The sequence below is a fragment of the Hibiscus syriacus genome, unplaced genomic scaffold (genome assembly GCF_006381635.1).
Source record: "Hibiscus syriacus cultivar Baekdansim isolate YM2019G1 unplaced genomic scaffold, ASM638163v2 tig00111206_pilon, whole genome shotgun sequence".
Taxonomy (NCBI): Eukaryota; Viridiplantae; Streptophyta; class Magnoliopsida; order Malvales; family Malvaceae; genus Hibiscus; species Hibiscus syriacus.
In genome coordinates this window covers 626,145-645,729 of record NW_024063018.1, presented here as the reverse complement: position 1 = coordinate 645,729, position 19,585 = coordinate 626,145, and the positions used below count along the sequence as shown (strand labels likewise).

Below are 19,585 nucleotides of genomic sequence, written 5' to 3'. Positions count from 1 at the left end.
TAGTAATTAACTTATTTTATTATATAAGCGCTACCTATTACATTATATAAGCGTTACCTATTACATTATATAAGCGGTACCTAATATGTTATTGTGCTTGATAATGTTTCCAGTAATTAACCTATTTTATTATATAAGCGCTATCTATTACATTATATAAGCAGTATCTAATATGTTATTGTGTTTGATAATATTTCCGATTAAATGATATAACATAACCGATTTAAATTTTAATCGATCATTTATTTAATTGACCACGTGGTTTTTTAACCGTTTTTTAGACGGACAGCAGAACTTCCCCTTGCAAGTTGAGCTTTGGCGACGCATATCTCCACACGGATTCCAAGATCCAATTCACCTTCCTCGCTTTCCTTTGCACCCAACTCTACAACTTGCCCTCTTTTTTATTTTAATTTAATTTTAAAAATATTTTAAAGTTGAAAGTTTGTACAATAAAAGAAGTATTCATAACAAAAGTTCCAGATCCCATTTTCTTTATTTTATTTTCTTAATTTTAATTATATTTTCTACAAATTTCAATGGGAAAATTTGTTTGATTAATGGAGTTGAGAAAAAATTATTAATTTATGGTGAAGTAGAAATTAAATTTTGAATTAGGGTCTTTGTTATAATATTCAATGAAAGTCGTTAAGATTATATAATTATTTTTATCTAAAAATCGTTGAGTAATTTTGATGATTTTTAGAAGTCATCGTATCGTTTGACAAAATCATTAATTCGTGAATAATATTCAAATATTATTATAAAAATAAAAGATAAGGACCAAGTTTATTTATTTTAGGATTGTTAGAAGTATAACAATTTGAGACCATAATCACACTCTATCTGATAGATCTATCGATCGGAAACGAGTTGAGACATGTCGTTATACAGTTTTCTTAAAGTATATTTTCAACCACTCATTGATGCTTGAGATCGTTGGTCGTCTGTCACAACTGTAGAAATCACGAATTATGCTGTTGCCTTTATCTATCACCGAAAAACTAAAGAAGAAAAATTCAAAAACTTGTTGAAACTTTTCAATTTGTTTTTAACCTAGAAGGTTAGCATAATATTTATAGGGAATTCTCAAAGGAAAAAATTAAGGTAAAACAATCTTTTGAAACTACAAAATTATATTTTACTTGAATAAAAATTCGTAATTATATATTCTTATTTTAATTGAATATAAATTCATAAATAATGTATTTGTATTTAATCAAATATAAAAATTTATAAATAATATATTCATATTTCAATAAAATATAAATTCCCAAATAACATATTCGAGTTTTAATTGAATATAAATCCTTAAATAATAGAACATTATCCCATTAATATTCAAACTTTAAAGAATCTACACAATATCCTTTAATTTATAATATTAAAATAGATATGTCAAATTTAAGAAAAAATCATCTACCAAATTCGATAAATTCAATGCATTTTTCGATAAAACCGTTATATAATTATAATAATTTTAAAAATCAACATATAAAACTAACAGTTTTCATCAAATATTATAATAAAAATTATAATTCAGAAAATAATTTCTACTGCACCTTACAATAGAAACTTTTTTAAAGTAGAAATAGATCAAGTTGGAAAAACAAAACAAGCTGTCCACTTTATCTTGTCTAAATCGATACATTTGTCTTTAATTATTGGTGCATGTACGCTACCCCACCATTACATTTAACACCCTTCCTTATTTTTTAAATAATATGAAATAATTATATTAGTTTACATTCTAATAAAACTATCTTTAAATCATTTTCATCTTTTATTTAAAAATATTTATATATTTTAATATAATATAATTTAGCCGTCAACGAAAGGAGGTATTTAAGTTGATTTGGTTTTTTAAAAATAAATACTTTGAGATGAATTTTGCAAAAACTAATTATTTTTATCAATTAATCTTTTATAAAAAAATAATTCAATCCTCGTAATTTAAATTTAGTTATTTAAAAAATATATCGAGTGATCTTAATGGTAAAAAGAAATGTTCATCTTTATAGAGGTCGTAGGTTCGAGCAGTGATATTTATAGAGTATACGTCCGATGTCAATGATTTAAGAAAGTTCTGAACATATATCACATTATAATCACATAATACTATTAAAAAAATAGTTATTTAAAACAAAATATAGAGTTAATTCAATCATATGTCCTCAAACTATAAGCCTCATTTTAAATTGTCATTAAACTTTTAAATATTCTAATTTCATCCCCAAACTATGATTCTTTAAAACAAAATATAGAGTTAATTACATTATATGTCCTCAAACTATAAATCTCATTTTAAATTGTCCTTAAACTTTTAAATATTCTAATTTAATTCCCAAACTATAACTCTTATTCTAAATTAGTCCTTAAACTTTTGAACATTCTAATTTCATCCCCAAATTTACTCAAATACGTAATTAATGTCAACCATAATTTAGTCTAAATTTTGTTTTTTTCTAACATATTATAATGTAACTTGACCTATCGATTTTATTAATGAGGGATGTGATTAGTATATACATATAGTTTGGGATAAAATTTAAATGTTAAATTTTTTTTGGAGATTGAGTACTAATTTAGAATGATAGTCATAGTTTAGAGATGAAATTAAAATATTTAAAAGTTTAGGGACCAATTTAAAATGAGAGTCATACATCGAGGACATATGATATAATTAACTCTAATATATAACATTAAATGTATATTAATTTGCATTTAAATAGAGAGAGTGGGTACTTAAATACAATATAATAAACGAATACCATAATTGAACTTGGAAGAAAATAAAGTGAATTATTACGGAAGATCAAGTTTTTAGAATCAGGCTCAAGTTCCAGCTAGGGGTGTGGCTAAATGAGAAATAATGCGTCTAGCGATGAAAACATGCCGGGTTGGATCGGGTTTTGAGTCAATCTAATCTAATTTGAAATATATTTACTTTCATCTAAATTCAACTCGAAAAAATATATTTTTCATCCGATTGGACTCGATTCAAAGAGCATATTTCTTCTATCGAACTCGACCTGACCCCTTTTTTAAAATATAAATTCAACCTGACTTGATTTAACTTGATATAAAATAAGGACTTAATTAAAAAAATTATAGAGAGAGTATTATAATAATTAATTAAATTTATATGAAAAAAATAACATTATTCTTTGATCAGTCGGATCGAAGATTTTTTACTCTCCATACGAACCAACCCGACCTAATCTCACCCCTATATAAGATCCAACCCGAATTAATCTCAATTTTTTTAAAAAATCTGACCCTATCAGATTGATCGGATCGAAATCCGTCAGTTTTAAATTAAATTACAATCCCTGAATGCGTCTTGCACATGTTTGATAAAATGCCTTGCCGAAAGATCATTTACGGACTGAGACTCGATTTGCTGATACTGCGGCGCTGGTCCCTTTCCCTCAAAGTCATCACTGCCACTCGACCCCCACCTTATCTCCTCCCACCAGAATCTCATTTATTTCAATTAATAAATTGTTACATTGCCCATTTGCCTTTCAATGTAAGATTGCATCTTCTCATGCAAATATTAAAATATTTATATAAATGAGTGGCCTTTGAAGGCAGGGGCTTTCCGTCCCTTTCTCTTCCCTCTCTTGTTCATTTAAAGAATCACGACAATCCAAGGCAATTAAATCCCGTCTTCCCAAATCAGAAAACCCCCTCCTCTTTCTGGGTTTCCTCTGGAAAATAAAAACCCAAAGGAGAAAGAACAAGATTTGTTTTCCAATACTCATGGAGACGGGAGCCTCTTCGGCCAATGAACGCTTTCATTTTGGGAAGATGGGATATGGGTATCTCTTCTTTCTTCATTTCCTTATTACTTTGGTGTCTTTTCTATCTACGATTCATTCATTTGTTTCTTTCTTTCTTTCTTTTGGGTTTATTTAGATGCCAACATTATAGGAGGAGATGTAAGATTCGAGCTTCATGTTGCAACGAGGTTTTCTGGTGTCGTCATTGCCATAACGAGGCATCGGTATTTGTTTTTAACATTTCTTTGGCATTCCCCCGTGTTTTTCTCTGTTTTAAGATAAAACTTTCCAATTTTGTGACTGCTCATGCAACTTCTTGATCTGGGTATTTATTGTATTGAATTCACTTATTGGTTATTCAGAGCGTGTTAAAGAACCCTTCAGACAGGCACGAGATCGTTCGTCAAGACGTTAAACAAGTGTGTAATTTTTTTCTTTGTTTTCAAGTTAATAATGTTAATGATATGCCTTTCACTCCTAATTTGTTTCTTTTTAGGTTATTTGTTCGGTTTGTGACACGGAGCAGAAGGTTTGTGTTTCAGATTTGCATCTTTTAATACACTAATGAACAGTTTTTTATTTGATGTTTTCTCCTATGCTCTTACTTTTGATGATTTTTTTCATGTTTGTCTAGGTTGCTCAACTTTGTTCAAATTGTGGCGTCAATATGGGAGAATATTTTTGTGATATTTGCAAGTTCTTTGATGATGATGTAAGTATATAGTTTTCCCAATATTTTATTAATGAAATGGTTGATAAACTTGCTTCATTTCCAATGTTGATTCCTCAGTTGGTTTATAAGGAATAAATAGGATTTTGATCCTTGAATTCTTTCTTATTTACCGTTTCTTGCTTTCCTTTGATGTTTACCTCTCGTATCATCCATGCAGACCGAGAAAGAGCACTTTCATTGCCTTGAGTGTGGGATCTGCAGGTTAGTTGCCAAGATTTAAGCATGTATGACTATTATTTTCATCTTGGTTACTTGGATTCAAGGCATGCGAGACTTAATCGACTGGTTTCTGATACAGAGTTGGCGGTCAGGATAACTTTTTTCATTGCAAAAAGTGTGGTATGTTCTTGTTCTCGTTTCTTATCTTATCATGTTTAGTTGAAAGTCCTTAGATTCAATTTCACTTCTTACTTTATAATCCCCAAATCAAATTTAGTCATATTCAATAATCCATGTTTTTATTTCTCAGTACGGATTGTCTTGAACTATTCCCAGTTTCCCTGTTATGTGCTTTCACAGTTGTTCTTGTTTTTTATATGCTATGCTTATGAGCTCTATTTCATGTTTAGATTCTTCTACTGTGATTTAAAACTATGTTGTTTTGATGCAAAGTCGCCGAAAACATCAATCGAGTTAGGAGAAGTCATTTAAACATCCGAATTCCTTCCTTATACTTACAGCATCTGTTTTATTCCATGCTATTTGTACATCATAACAGTACATACTTTCACTGCTGTGCAGGGTCTTGCTATTCCATTGCTTTGCAAGGTAATCATTTTTGCGTGGAGAACTCGATGCAGCATCACTGCCCCATATGTTACGAGGTTAATCTTTTCTACCTTCTGCAATTGTATTTATATGCTTTTGTATATTGCTAACAGTCCATCATTTTGTTTCCCTAGTACCTATTCGATTCATTGAAGGATACCACTGTGATGAAATGTGGTCACACGATGCACTGCGAATGTTACTATGAGATGATAAAGCGCGACAGGTGAATGACTACAAGTTCTTTCTTGTATAAGCTTAATTGTTCTTGTTATTCTGAATTTAATTCTATGTTTCCTCAGATATTGTTGTCCGATATGCTCAAAGTCGGTAATTGATATGTCTAGAACCTGGAAGAGGATAGATGAAGAGGTAGCGCTTCTTCAATATTAAGCTCATCAAACACTAAATACCTGTTGACAGCCTTGTGTTTGATTTAGTTGCTTCATTTGGTTTTTGTCCAAGTTTGATAGACAAGAAAATTATCTTGTTTGTTGTTTTTCTTGTCAGATCGAAGCAGCTGTAATGCCGGAGGACTACCGGTACAAGAAGGTGCAACCCCTGATTCTTGTTCACATCGAATAACCTGTTGCTGTATATTCAGATCATGTTTATTGCAACTGATTTAACAATCAAATGCAGGTTTGGATCCTATGCAATGATTGCAACGACACTACGGAAGTTTTCTTCCACATAATAGGGCAGAAATGCAGTCATTGTAAATCATATAATACCCGCATGATCGCCCCACCGGTACTCCCTCATTGAAAAGATAACGACCGAGGAGCCAACGATTCGAACTCGAGGCATCTAAGGTACGTACGTGTAATCATAAAATCCGAAGGACGAATTATTGATGACATGTTTGATCATTTACTTGTATTTCATCATTGGATTGATTATGTATCAGTATAGTATATGATTCAAATTACTCTGGCACTTTTTATTTAGGTTGATAATGTCATTCATGATCTGGTAAACCCCTTTTTTTTGGGGCATAATAAAATTTCATTAATGTCAAAAATAAAATAAAAAATTCATTAATGTCAAAAAGAGAGAATAGAATTTCATTAATGTCAAAAATAAAAAAAATACAAGAGTGTTTACATAATCGATTTACTTGATTTTTTAAACTCAAAAACCATATTTGATTACTAAAGTAGTTAATGCAAATAATCTCAGATCGGATAAGAACCGTTTGATTTGATTCGTTTCAGTTCGTGAGTATTTCTTTTAGATATAATCGTATCGATAGAATATTTTTAACAGAGTTTACATTTTATTGTTACTAGCCATTAAAATATTAAAAAATGTTTTATGAAATATTTATGACAATTAATTATTTTTATAACAATTATTATCTTTTTGTTCTCAGTTTGCGTCTATAATTAGATATTGATTTTCTCTTTTAAATGGTACAACAATAACATCAATTTTTTTTCCTCTTTTTTGGAATATTATTTTTTTATCGTCATATTACAACTGAGTGAAAATATTTTCGATCTTAATTTTATCTTTCCTAGAAAAGCAATACCAATTAATTTTTAATTTGATATTCAGAATACGAATATTGAAAAATTGTGTTAATCTTCAGGGAAACGCCAATTTTAATGATTACACCAATCAAGACGAATTTACTTCTAAGACAATAGTCCATACCACGATATTAATTTCCTCTTTTAAGTGAACTATTTTCTTGTCCGACGGCTTTCAGCACTATATTTAATTTTATCTGTAAAATTCTGACAAGAACTTGTAAACCAATTATGAATTCTTTCTTAAGAAGCATCTGGCGAAAATTATGTACATCTTGTAATCGATCCTTCTCGCATGAACATTGTTAACGACGTGAATCGTAGATGATCAACTGAATCTTGAGAAAGGTTAATGTCATTATACATCCTAACGAAAATTTGATTCTCTTTGACAAATCTGATTAGATAAGTTGTCTTCCGTAGTTCCGACAAAAAATATCTTATTTAAATTCTTACTCTATCACGTTGTGATTCACTTTAAAATGAATGTTTTTAGTTAACATTATATGTGTAACCCTGGAGCTGCAAAAAATCCATGTAATACTTTGCATCTTGAAAAGAAATATTGCTGTAGATCGAACCATTTGGTTTCTTTCAATCTCTTTTTCAATCGATCCTAATGTTGTTAAGAACTTTCATATCCGAATTAATAAATGTGTTACAAAACCCGAAAGAATAGAGCGTTTATACCATTCTGATTCGATCTGTCTTAAAGTAAATCAACCAACACCAACCAGTTTAGTCTGATAGATGCAGTAAGGCCTTGGATTAACTAATAATGATGTTTATACTTGCATGGATCTAGTTTACCTTGTTGCCTCGACTAAAGAACATTTTTTCTCTTTTATAGTTAATTATGTACTTGATGTACGTTATTCTGAAATCCACGTACAGGTTCAGGAATATTTTGAAGGAAACCATGCAAAGAAATTATTTGAGAATGTTAAATATTACAGTTAAAAGAATTATAGATCTGAATGACGTGTGGTTGAATGCGCAGTGAAAACGTGAAACTTCGGAATATATTTAATTGAAGCAAATCAATTTCGATTATTGTCATGCATGTAAGAATGGTGTAAAAGTGATGAAAAATAAAATGGTGGAGTTTGCATTTATGTAAAATTGAAGAAAAGAAAGCAATTGAAAGTGAAGAGAGTTTGTGTAGAGACCGATTGGTAGATCTTGTTGTATTAATTCAAGACTTGGATTATTCATCTTCTCAAAAGATGAATCCGCATTAATCTCAAATAGCTTAGTTATAGGTTACAAGTAAAAAGTACTTGCATAATCCAAGCTCACTTAATTAATCGATTGTCACCAAGAAAAGCATGAACACTTCCCTTATTGTTGAGATCAAAATTCATAGAGAAATGCGTCACAACGTTATTTAAAAGGTTACCTTTTTAAAAAAAGAAAAGAAAATTGGTATACGACTCATTAAAAAATTTAGTATATAAAAAGGGTATTTTGTAACTTTGATAAATGAAGATTTTAAAGGAACGTGGGTTGTTAGGTTTTGGGTAGTTTAGGTTTGGGGAAGAAGGGTAAGGATTCTTTTGAATCCGGGTTAGATCTAGGTTTTGAATGTTGTAGTTTGGGGGTTTTGTTTCGAAGAGAAGAGAAAATGCTTGATGTTCTTGAAGTTGTGGGTGTTTAGATCTAGAGAAACAAAAAACGAATGTTGATTTAGTGTTTGTATGGATCAAAGTTTAAAAAAGGTGAAGAACACAAGAGGGTTGTTGATTTTTTTGGGCATTTGATTCGAAGCTAACAAGTTTGGGGGTGGAATTTACGTTCGTGGAGATTGAAAAGGGAGAAGATTAAAGAACAAGTTATATGTTCTTGAGGTTTTTGTGGGTTTGATCATTAAAAATATGTTTTGGGGTTAGGTTTTGGTGTTTTTATAGATAAAAAAAATGTGTTGGTGAAGAACGGGTAAAGAATACATTATGAATTTTAAGTTTTGATTTGATTTTCTAGAAATAGGGTGTTTGTGTTTAGAGTGAGGTCAGTGCATTTTTTTGGATGGGAGGCTAGAGAGAGTGTGTGTTTTAAAAAGAGAAAATCGCCTCAGTGACCAAAATTCTCATATAATATACGATTTTAACCAACTTTTTTCGGATTTGCCAAAATGACCAACAAAATCGCAATGCGATCGCTAATTCGCAACGCGATCTCCATTATCGCAAATTCGCGTTGCATTTCGCGTTGCGATAGTTGAAAATCGCGTTGCGATGGTCTATAGTGTCGTTGCGATTTTCCCAATTCGCAATGCGAATAAGTAAATCGCAACGCGAATTGGGAAAAGCGCAATACGATACTGACTATCGCAATGCGATACTTACTATCACAATGCGATAATACAAAATCGCAACGAGATACTGACTTTCGCAACGCGATTCTGACTTTCGCAACGCGATAATACATAACCGCAATGCGATTTTCAAAGCGCCATTAGTATCTTGGCCAAGTATTTTATTTTTAAATTCCAAACACGAATATTAATATATTGGAACACTGAACCGTCCACAGTATATCCCGTAATCGCAACTCATAACCTAAAACCTAAAATCACAACTCAGTCCCATCTCCATCTCTCACTCTCTCACCCATCTCCGACGAAATCCGTCCCCATCTCCGGTGAAATCCGTCTATCTCCATCTCTCAGAGCCACCCTCACAATCATAAATGGAAAATCAACCAAATCAACCAACGAGGGTTAGTTTTTTTAATTATTTTCTTTTTGAAATTTTTGCATTATTATTAGGTTTTTCATATTGAAATTGATGATAAGTTTACTGGTAATTTCAATAATAGATTAACCATTTCACTTTGATTGCTTATTAAATCAACCGAGAATCGCAACTCGAAATGCAAATCGCAACGCGATTTTAGTTTCGCGTTGCTATTCTCTCGTTGCGATAGTCAAATTCGCGTTGCGATAGTCATTTTCGTGTTGCGATTTTCATTTTCAGAAACTATTCTTCTTCTGCAAATTGAAACTTGAATGAATTGCATTACTTCAACCAAAAAACAAAGACAAATACGAAATTCACAGTGTTGCAAATTTAAGTTTGAAGAATAAACTACTACTCTTTATGTTTATTATTGTTTTTGGTATATCTTCACAGTGTAGTTTTTGGTATATCTAACTTAGTATGTTTATTGTTTTTGTAGAACTTTTATTCGGCTCAATTGACCTTAAGAAATAAAGTCAGCCTGGCCAAAACGATTGCGTCGAAGCTTTCACCTGCACAAAGAAAAATGTTTGAGGAAACATGCTTCGGGCTATGGCTGAAAGTACAACATCCCGGTGGAGATGCGATGTTGACACACCTGTTTCTTCAAATCATGACTAGCGATCTACCAAAGACTATACAACGTCGTGATGAAGAGATATGGTTTGATTTTCCACCGGCGTATACGTGTTTTGGGCGGTAGGAGTTTTGCTTAATCACCGGTCTACGCTTCGGACACGATGATGTAGGTCGGTACAATAGACACATTACCCGCCCATCATGGCTATCCTGGGTTTTTCTTGAGCTGGAGAGGCTGAATCTACACGTAGAAGACCTGACAAGATTGTTGAATAAGAAAGATGGTTTTACTCGGATGGATGACGTCGACGTTGTCCGAGTATGCCTTCTAATTCTTTTGCATGTCGGCTTTTTAGGCAGAGAGGCCAGACAACCTATTCCAAATGATCTAATCAAATTGGTAGAAGACCTAAATGTGTGGAACCTATTTCCGTGGGGCTCGTATTTATGGAAAGCTACATGGAATAAGTTATCGTCTGCCTTGGATGATCGAAAAAGTTTGCATGGCGATGGTTCCAAATACACTTTGACAGGCTTTATTTGGGCCTTTAAGGTAAGAATTTTTATATAATGTTTCCAAAATTATAAGTAATTATTTAACAATTACTAATGTTTGTTATTATATTGGTTGTAGATTTGGATATTTGAGGCCTCTCCCGCCATGAAGACATATGCAATAAAAACTTCAAATGATATTCCCAGGGCTATTTCCTGGAAGAGGAAACGGACCTTGCAATGGGAAGATTTACTACGGTATACGACAATAAATAATGTAAGTTAACATAAATACTACCATATGTTTATAAACAAGTTATTACTAGTACACGTTTAACTTTGTTTGAGCTTTTATATTGTTAGGAGGCCAACACTCCTCTACAGAGGCTGACACCCACGGAAGCTGAGCTTGCCACTGATTGGTGGCAAGCTAGTAAGCGTTTTTTTGATGGAACGGTTGATGAGCAGCCTCCACTTTGGGAGCCATCACCTCGCCCAGAGCTATCACCTCACCCAGAGCCATCATCTGATCGACCCGACTATACACCTCCACAACGACAGCCATCACCTATTCTGTCACATCATCGAGCCTCTTCTCCACCATCACTGCAAGATAGGCGACCGGCAAAGATGCCACGATGTTTATCTCCCTGTTCTCCACCTCCACCTCAACGGGATGAGTTAGGGGAGTTACGTGATGAGGTCAATGCCTTGCGTGAGGAGGTCGATACTTTACGCAAAGACGATGGTGCATGGCGTGTTGAGCTGTCTACATTACGCGGTGAGGTAGCCGCTCTACGTGAGATGGTAGTATCGTTGCAGAATAAGGTTCATACTCTACGCAATGAGGTAAGTTTAAGATTTTTCATACTCGTAATTCATTCGGTTGCTGCCAATACTGCTAAACTGTTTTTGTTAGTATTTGTTTTTGTCTTTTGGTTGAAGTAATGCAATCCATTCAAGTTTCAATTTGCAGAAGAAGAATAGTTTACTTTCGCAACACGAAAATGACTATCGCAATGCGGAAATGGCTATCGCAATGCGAAATGAAAATCGCAACGACAAAATCGCAATGCGAAATGAAATCGCAACGACAAAATCACAACGCGAAATGAAAATCGCAATGCGATTTGTGTTTCACGTTGCGATTTTGTCGTTGCGATTTCATTTCGCATTGCGATTTTGTCATTGCGATTTTCATTTCGCATTGCGATTTTGTCGTTGCGATTTTCATTTCGCATTGCGATAGTCATTTTCGCGTTGCGATTTTAAGTTTCGTGTTGCGAAAGTAAACTATTCTTCTTCTGGAATGTTTATATATGTTGTCCTTTTAAATGTTTATATAAGTGCTTACTTCTGGAATGTTATCTGAGCATTTTGTGAACTATGATAGAATAATGACTTGGGTGAATACAATGCTAGTTTGAAACTTATTTGTCTTTGTTTAATATCATGTCTGTTTATTTACTGATTTATGTATTAATTTTTTTTAGCGGCCCGATAAGGTGGATGCTTTACGTCGGGTTTTCCTTGCACGACGGAGTTCACGCATCAGACGGCGTGGACGTGCTATTACGTCTCCGTTCACCCCAATGGTGCGAAGACTCCGCAAGAAGAAGCCCAACTCACCTGTCATCCCTCAAGAGTCCCCTCCAATCGTTCAAGAGGCCCCTATCCTCCCTCAAGAGTCCCCCCCACCGTTCAAGAGGCCACTGTCATTGTTGAAGAGGTCCCTCCCACCATTCCGGAGTCTGATTCACATGGGGTAATATATCGAAGTATTGAGAAACCCCCACCTGTTCCGGACATGATGGATGAGAGTTGGCTCTCGTATGAGTTACCGACTAGTACCCTTCCGGTATCTGAAGTGGAGAGGAGACAACTACCGGAAACAATTGTGGATAATACCCTTTGGGCTAAGACCGCAGTTGATTTTTATCTACATGAGCGGAGCCAAGGGTGTTACACTGACATAAGCAAACTCAACGATGAAATGTTTTTGTTGCTTGATCGGTCTTGGTGGGGTGTGCTATTAGGGGTTGAAGACAGTGGCTATTTCGATGGGGAGGTAAGTCTTATATTTGTCTTATATATGATTTTGATTAATTTTTTTAAAAATTAATGTAATTCACTAATATATGTATTTTTTTGTAAAACAACATATCGATGCGTGGGTGTCACGTCTACTAATAATAAGGAAGCTTGGGAAAAATAAAAAAAAATTCGCGATATACAATAATGCTGGCGGCTTTTCACGCAGTTCACTTGAAGAATCAACGAGATGAATCATTTTCGTTGGGAAATGGACAAGCTAAACTTTATCCTGCATGGTGGGAGGTCGATAAGGTTACTGGTTATTTTTTAAATTTTTTAAAGGTGTTCATAAATAAGTGCACAAATAAATGAATTATTACTTATGATTGCAGGTGTTTATCCATGTTTTGGAACGTCGTCATTAGCTTCTCGTCCAACTTCAGCTCCCATCCCTGAAGATAATAGTGTATGACAGCATGATAAATTACATATCACTGTCTGATTTGAGAGATATGATCAAGGGATGGAGCTCTCATTTGGCTAAATTCTTGGATGGGATTAATTATTGGACTCATTCTGGACACAAGAAGCCAAAGAAGTTCAATGTCACAGTTGTCAGAGACGAGACTGCGCCACAACAATCGTCGGGAGCCAGAGGGGATTGTGGTCCTCTCGTATGCTTGTGCTTGGCGCGTTTGACGACGGGAAGCACAGAGTTTCTACGTCCCACCGATAGAGATAGAGCTGCAGTAGGCTTGTGGTTTCAGCATTATATGACTAGAGCAATATATTCGAGACGCTACCTACCTGCATCCGCCTTATGAAAGTGTCCATTGTTAATTGGTAAGTCAAATGCAAGTTTTGTTAACATATATACTCATTTTGGTTTGAAAATGTTTGGTTAAGTACCTAGAATTCAATAATTTGCTGTTTGTAGGTTTTAGATGTGTAGGAAGTCTTGTTTGAGCAAATGTTTGGTTTCTGCAGGTTAATCCTTAAGTGAGCTGCGTGAAATGGATGTACGGGGTCACAAAGTTGTTGATTCATTGATTCAATTATTTATGAAGAAATAAGAATTATTATTATTTTTTGATTGTTTAATTGATTTGTAAAAGATGATTTGTAAATGTTGATTTATTTAATTGATGTGTACATAATTCTTATTTATGCTTGTTTAATTGATTGAAATGTAATAGTTGATTTGTTGATTTTCAATATGCATTATGTTGAAGGCAAAACAGACTATCGCAACACGAAACTGACTATCGCAACGAGAAAATCACAATGCGAAATGAAAATCGCAATGCGAAATGAAAATCGCAACGAGAAAATCGCAATGCGATTTTTATTTCGCATTGCGATTTTCTAGTTGCGATAGCCATTTTCGCGTTGCGATTTTTCATTTCGAATTGCGATAGCCATTTTCGCGTTACGATTTCCCCGTTGCGATAGTCAAATGAATGTCTAATAAGTGATAACAACTGAACAGATCATAGCAATGTTCAAACTCAAGTTACTAATACATGCCTAACTGAAAATGTTAAAAGTGCACACATAAAATACACATAATACAACGTTTGCATTTAAAAATCACCTAAGTTAACTGTCCCAAAAGGTGAAGTCGGTTGTGATTGGGATTTTGAAGATGATTGCGATTTTCAGAATCTCGTTGCGAAAGTCAGAATCTCGTTGCGATTTTGTATTATCTCGTTGCGATAGTCAGTATCACATTGTGATTTTCCAAATTCGCATTGCGATTTACTTATTCGCATTGCGAATTAGGAAAATCGCAACGCGATACTTACTTTCACAACGAGATAATACAGAATCGCAATGCGATTTTCAAAGTTCGCAATAGGTTTTAGTTTCGCAACACAAATTTTTGGTGTATATATCTACGCAGAAGCAACAACTCATAACCTAAATCCCTAAATCACAACTCATTCCATCTCCATCTATCACTCTCTCCGGCGACATCCATTCCTATATCCGTTCCTACATCCTTCCCCATCCGGCAACATGTCTTAGTTTCGCAGCTCGTTTGTTTAGTAAATTAATTTACAACCATGAAATCATCTAATGTTGATCATGTTTGGATAGATTTGTGTTTTGGAGGGTCATGGGAGAATGTTCATGGTGTTTTACAATATATGCCTTTACCCATGAATCTTCAACTAAAACTGTCATTAAAAAAGTTAACTTATGAAACTCTAATGTTACGTGTTTCAAAGAAATTGAATTTAGAGCCTCTAAGTGGATTTAGGCTATCTTATCAGAGGAATGGTAAAGTTTATTTGTTAACCGACAATGAAGATGTTGAACGATTCATTACTTACATTAGTGTTTCAAGTAATGATGTTACATTGTATGTTGTTGAACCTAGAAGTAGTATTGTTGGGTCAGTAGCGGGTAGTAATCAACTAATTTTTTCTCAAAACCCACAACCTTTATCTAATCCAAATCCCAATCAACTTTCAGCACCAAATTCTGGTTTTCGTATTGACCAATTAGACGATGATGAGCCAAGGGAAAAAATTGTGAGTACTAGTCAGTATTCGAAATTTGATCTTGGTCAATACCCGGACTTTGATATTGGTCAATACTCGGATTTTGATGATGTTTCAGAAGAAGAAACAGACCCTGCGTGTAATGATTTTGATATTGGTCAATACCCGAATTTTGATGATGAAACAACCGTTACCGAGGAAGATGTTGTTGATGATAATGAGGAGGAAGTGGAGGCTGTGAATGAACATGTTGAACATCCATTCTGTAATTCATATAATCCTGAAGAAGAAAAAGAAGAAGAAAAAGAAAAAATTCCCCGAAGAAAAGAAAATGCCACGGGAGTATAACTGGAATATGCCAGAATTACTTCAGATACCGGAAGAAGAGTTGGTAAAGAAAGCAGTTGATTGTTACACAAAAGTTATTCGTATCAAGAAAGATGATTGTTTTGATACAAAGGAAGACTTGAAGATAGCTTTGTATACGAAATGTGTGGAAGATGGCTATCAACTAAAAGTTAACAAATCAAGCAAAGATCATTTCGAAACAAGGTGTATGATTGACAAAAACTGTACGTGGCGTATGATTGCAAAGAGGATAAAAGATTGCGAAATGTTTCAAGTTAGGACTTTTATTGATAAACATACATGTTCAAGAACCCAAGTTTTTCCTAACCATAGACAGGCAAACAAAAAGGTGTTGGGTGGTTTTCTGGCTGAGTTAATGTTTTTGAATGGCAGGGTATATCGGGGACATGAAATTTTGACTGACATGAATGCTCGGTTCAAGATTAGTATATCATATTCTCAAGCTTGGAGAGCCAAATGTTATGCCTTGGAATTGTTGAGGGGGTCGCCAGAAGCATCGTTTGCCCAACTGCTGGCTTATTGTCACAATTTAAAGCTGAAAAATCCTGGGTCGGTAACTCATATCAAAACAGATAGAGATGGACGCTTTGAGTTGCTGTTTATCGCCATTGGTTCTGCGGTTAGTAAATCAATATAATTCTGTTGACTCATTTATGTTAGTTACATGCATTTCACATTTAAATGATTATATTTCTTGTGTATATTATTTTGTAGATTCGTTCGTTTATTACTTGCATGCGCCCAGTTATTATAGTTGACGGAGCACATTTGAAAGGTCGATACCTTGGAGTAAACTTATTAGCAGTAGCCATGGATGCTAACAATGGGATATTGCCAATAGCTTACGGGGTTGGCAAATCTGAAACCTCTGATTCATGGACATGGTTTATGGGGCATCTTAGGGATTGCATAGGTCCTATTAGAAATCTGACAATCATATTCGATAGGGCAAACTCAATTGACAACGCTGTTAGAAGGTGTTTCCCAGATGCTTTTCATGGACTTTGTGGTGTTCATTTGTATAGAAATCTAAAATCAAGGTCTGCTGGTATAAAAAAACACAAATGGACATACTGGAAGGCTGTAAAGGCTTATCGGGAAGTGGATTTCAATAAGCATATAAACTGTTTAAGACGTGTTTTGCCTCAGTGTGCTCAAAAACTAGAAGATGTCGGGTTTGAAAGATGGTTAAGAGTACATCAACTTGGAGCAAGATATGGTTTCATGACGTCTAATAGTGTAGAATCAATCAACGCTCTAAGTCGTCATTCCCGAAAATTACCCATTACTGTGTTAATGGAGTTTTTTCGAGCCTCTATTCAACAGTGGTACTACAAGAAAAGAAACCATGCAGGTATTATTTCTTTGAATTCGTAACTTATCATATATTTTACTAAGTATTATTTATTTAAATTTACAGGAACATTGGAACATCGTGTTACACCATGGACTGAAAAAAAGATAACGAAACGTGTTGTGAAGTCAACATCATGGAGAGTTGAACCATGTTCAAACACTTTGTTTGAAGTACTGGATAATAACTTAAATGGGCTTGTCGATCTAAATGCAAGGACGTGTAGTTGTATGAAATGGAAAACATCTGGTTATCCGTGTGGCCATGTTATAAAAGTTGCTCTTCATCTAAACCAAGATGATTCAAGCACATACGCTATGGATTGCTACACTACAGAAGTATATCGACAGACTTATGCCGAGATTGTCTACCCTATTCCACATCCTTCTGAGTGGGACATACCAGATGACTTACAAACAGTTTTGCCACCAGCCATGGACAGAAGGCTACCTGGCCGACCAAAAAGTCACGATCGTATACCGTCTAAGGGTGAAGAGAAGAAGAGATCGACATGTAGTCGGTGCAAGGAAAGTGGTCATACAAGGTTGACATGTTGATCACCAGTGCCATCACAATCATCTTTTCCTCTACCAAAATATGGATCATCATCAAAATCCAAAGCTCATATGGTGTCAAGAAAAAGGCAATCAAAATCGCAATCATCTTTAAAATCCCAATCACAACTGGCTTCACCTTTTGGGACTGTTAACTTAGGTGATTTTTAAATGCAAACGTTGTATTATGTAGATTTTATGTGTGAACTTTTAACATTTTCAGTTAGGCATGTATTAGTAACTTGAGTTTGAAAATTGCTATGATCTGTTCAGTTGTTATCACTTAATAGGCAATCATCTTAATGTCTATCGCAACGCGGAAATTACTATCGTAATACGAAATGAAAATCGCAACGAGAGAATCGTAATGCGAAATGAAAATCGCAACGCTAATTTCGCAATGTGAAATGAAAATCGCAACGAGGGAATCGCAATGCGAAATGAAAATCGCAACGCGAATTTAATTTCGCGTTGCGATTCTCTCGTTGCGATTTTCATTTCGCGTTGCGATTCTCTCGTTGCGATTTTCATTTCGCATTGCGATAGTACTTTTTGCCTTCAACATAATGCAGATTGAAATCAACAAAATCAACCATTACATTTCAATCAATTAAACAAGCACAAATAAGAATTATGTTAACATCAATTAAACAAATCAACTTTTACAAATCACCTTTTACAAATCAATTAAACAATCAAAAAATAAGCAATAATTATTAGAGAAAATAACACTTCTACTATTGAATCAACTTTTGCAGCCATACATCATTTTCACGCAGCTCACTTCTGAGATTAACCTGCATAAACCAAACATTTGCTCAAACAACACTTTCTGCACATCTAAAACCTACAAACAACAAATTATTGAATTCTAGGTACTTAACCAAACATTTTCAAACCACAAGCTATAAACATACCAATTGTTTATGGACATTTTTATAATGCGGATGCAGGTAGGCAGCGTCTCGTATATATCGATCTAGCCATATAATGTCGAAACCACAAGCCTACTGCAGCTCTATCTATATCGGTGGGAGGTAGATACTTTATACTTCCTGTGATCAAACGGTCCAACGCCAAGCATACGAGAGGACCACAATCCCCTCTGGGTCCTTTCGTTTGTTGTGGTGCGGTCTCGTCTCTGCTAACTATAATATTGAGCTTCTTTGGCTTCTTGTTTCCAGAACGAGTCCAATAATTTATCGCATCCAGGAATTTAGCCAAATAAGAGCTCCATCCCTTAATAATATCTCTTAAATCAGCCAATGATATGTAATTTATCATGCTGTCATATACTATTGCCTTAAGGGATGAGATCTGAAGCTCGACGAGAAGCTAATGGTTACGTTCCAAAACAGGGATAAACACTTGCAATCATAAGTAATAATTCATTCATTTGCGCACTTATTTTTGAATACCTTTAAACTCAATCTAAAATAAACACTAACCTTATCGACCTCCCACCATGCAGGATAAAGTTTAGCTTGTCCATTGCCCAACGCAAATGATTCATCTCGTTGATTCTTCAAGTGAACGGCGTTAAAAGACGTCGGCATAATTGTATATCGTGTATTTCTTTTATTTTCCTTAAGTTTCCTAATTATTAGAAGACGTGAAACCCACGCATCGATATGCTATTTTACAAAAAAAGACATATATTAGTAACTTACATAAATTTACAAAAAAATAATCAAATTAAAATATAAGACTTACCCCTCCATCGAAATAGCCATTGTCTTCGACCCCTAATAATACGCCCCACCAAGACCGATCAAGCAACAAATAGATATCATCATTGAGCTTGCATATGTCAGTGAAACACCCCTGGCTTCGCTCATGTAGATAAAAATCAACTGCGGTCTTAGCCCAAAGGGTGTTATCCAGAATTGTGTCCGGTAGTTATTTCCTCTCCACTTCAGATACCGGTATGGTACTGGCCGGTAACTCATACGAGAGCCAACTTGAATCCATCATGTCCGGCACGTCAGAGTGTTTCTCAAGAATCCTACATATGACGCCATGTGAATCGGGCTCTTGAATGGTGGGAGAGACCTCTTCAACGATGACAGTGGCCTCTTGAACGGTGGGAGGGGACTCTCGAGGAATGATAGGGGCCTCTTCAATGATAGGAGTG

The 19,585-nt window shown here is 34.5% G+C and overlaps 1 protein-coding gene across 1 annotated transcript; it reads left to right on the top strand.

Moving 5' to 3' along the window:
- Positions 1–3,557: 3,557 nt before the first annotated feature.
- Positions 3,558–6,072, top strand: LOC120155708 (E3 ubiquitin-protein ligase MIEL1-like). Its single transcript, XM_039167195.1, has 12 exons — positions 3,558–3,824; positions 3,922–4,009; positions 4,148–4,204; positions 4,282–4,314; positions 4,420–4,497; positions 4,676–4,719; positions 4,817–4,857; positions 5,260–5,342; positions 5,421–5,512; positions 5,589–5,658; positions 5,797–5,838; positions 5,929–6,072. The coding sequence occupies exons 1-12, from the start codon at positions 3,766–3,768 to the stop codon at positions 6,052–6,054; spliced, it is 813 nt and encodes a 270-aa protein (XP_039023126.1). The 5' UTR covers positions 3,558–3,765; the 3' UTR covers positions 6,055–6,072.
- The last annotated feature ends 13,513 nt before the right edge of the window (positions 6,073–19,585 follow it).

Coding starts and splice junctions, on each gene's coding strand:
- LOC120155708 (XM_039167195.1), top strand. CDS start 3,766: ATGGAGACGGGAGCCTCTTCGGCCAATGAACGCTTTCATTTTGGGAAG. Junction 4,498..4,675: donor GCAAGTTCTTTGATGATGAT/GTAAGTATATAG, acceptor TCATCCATGCAG/ACCGAGAAAGAGCACTTTCA. Junction 4,858..5,259: donor TTTTCATTGCAAAAAGTGTG/GTATGTTCTTGT, acceptor ACTGCTGTGCAG/GGTCTTGCTATTCCATTGCT.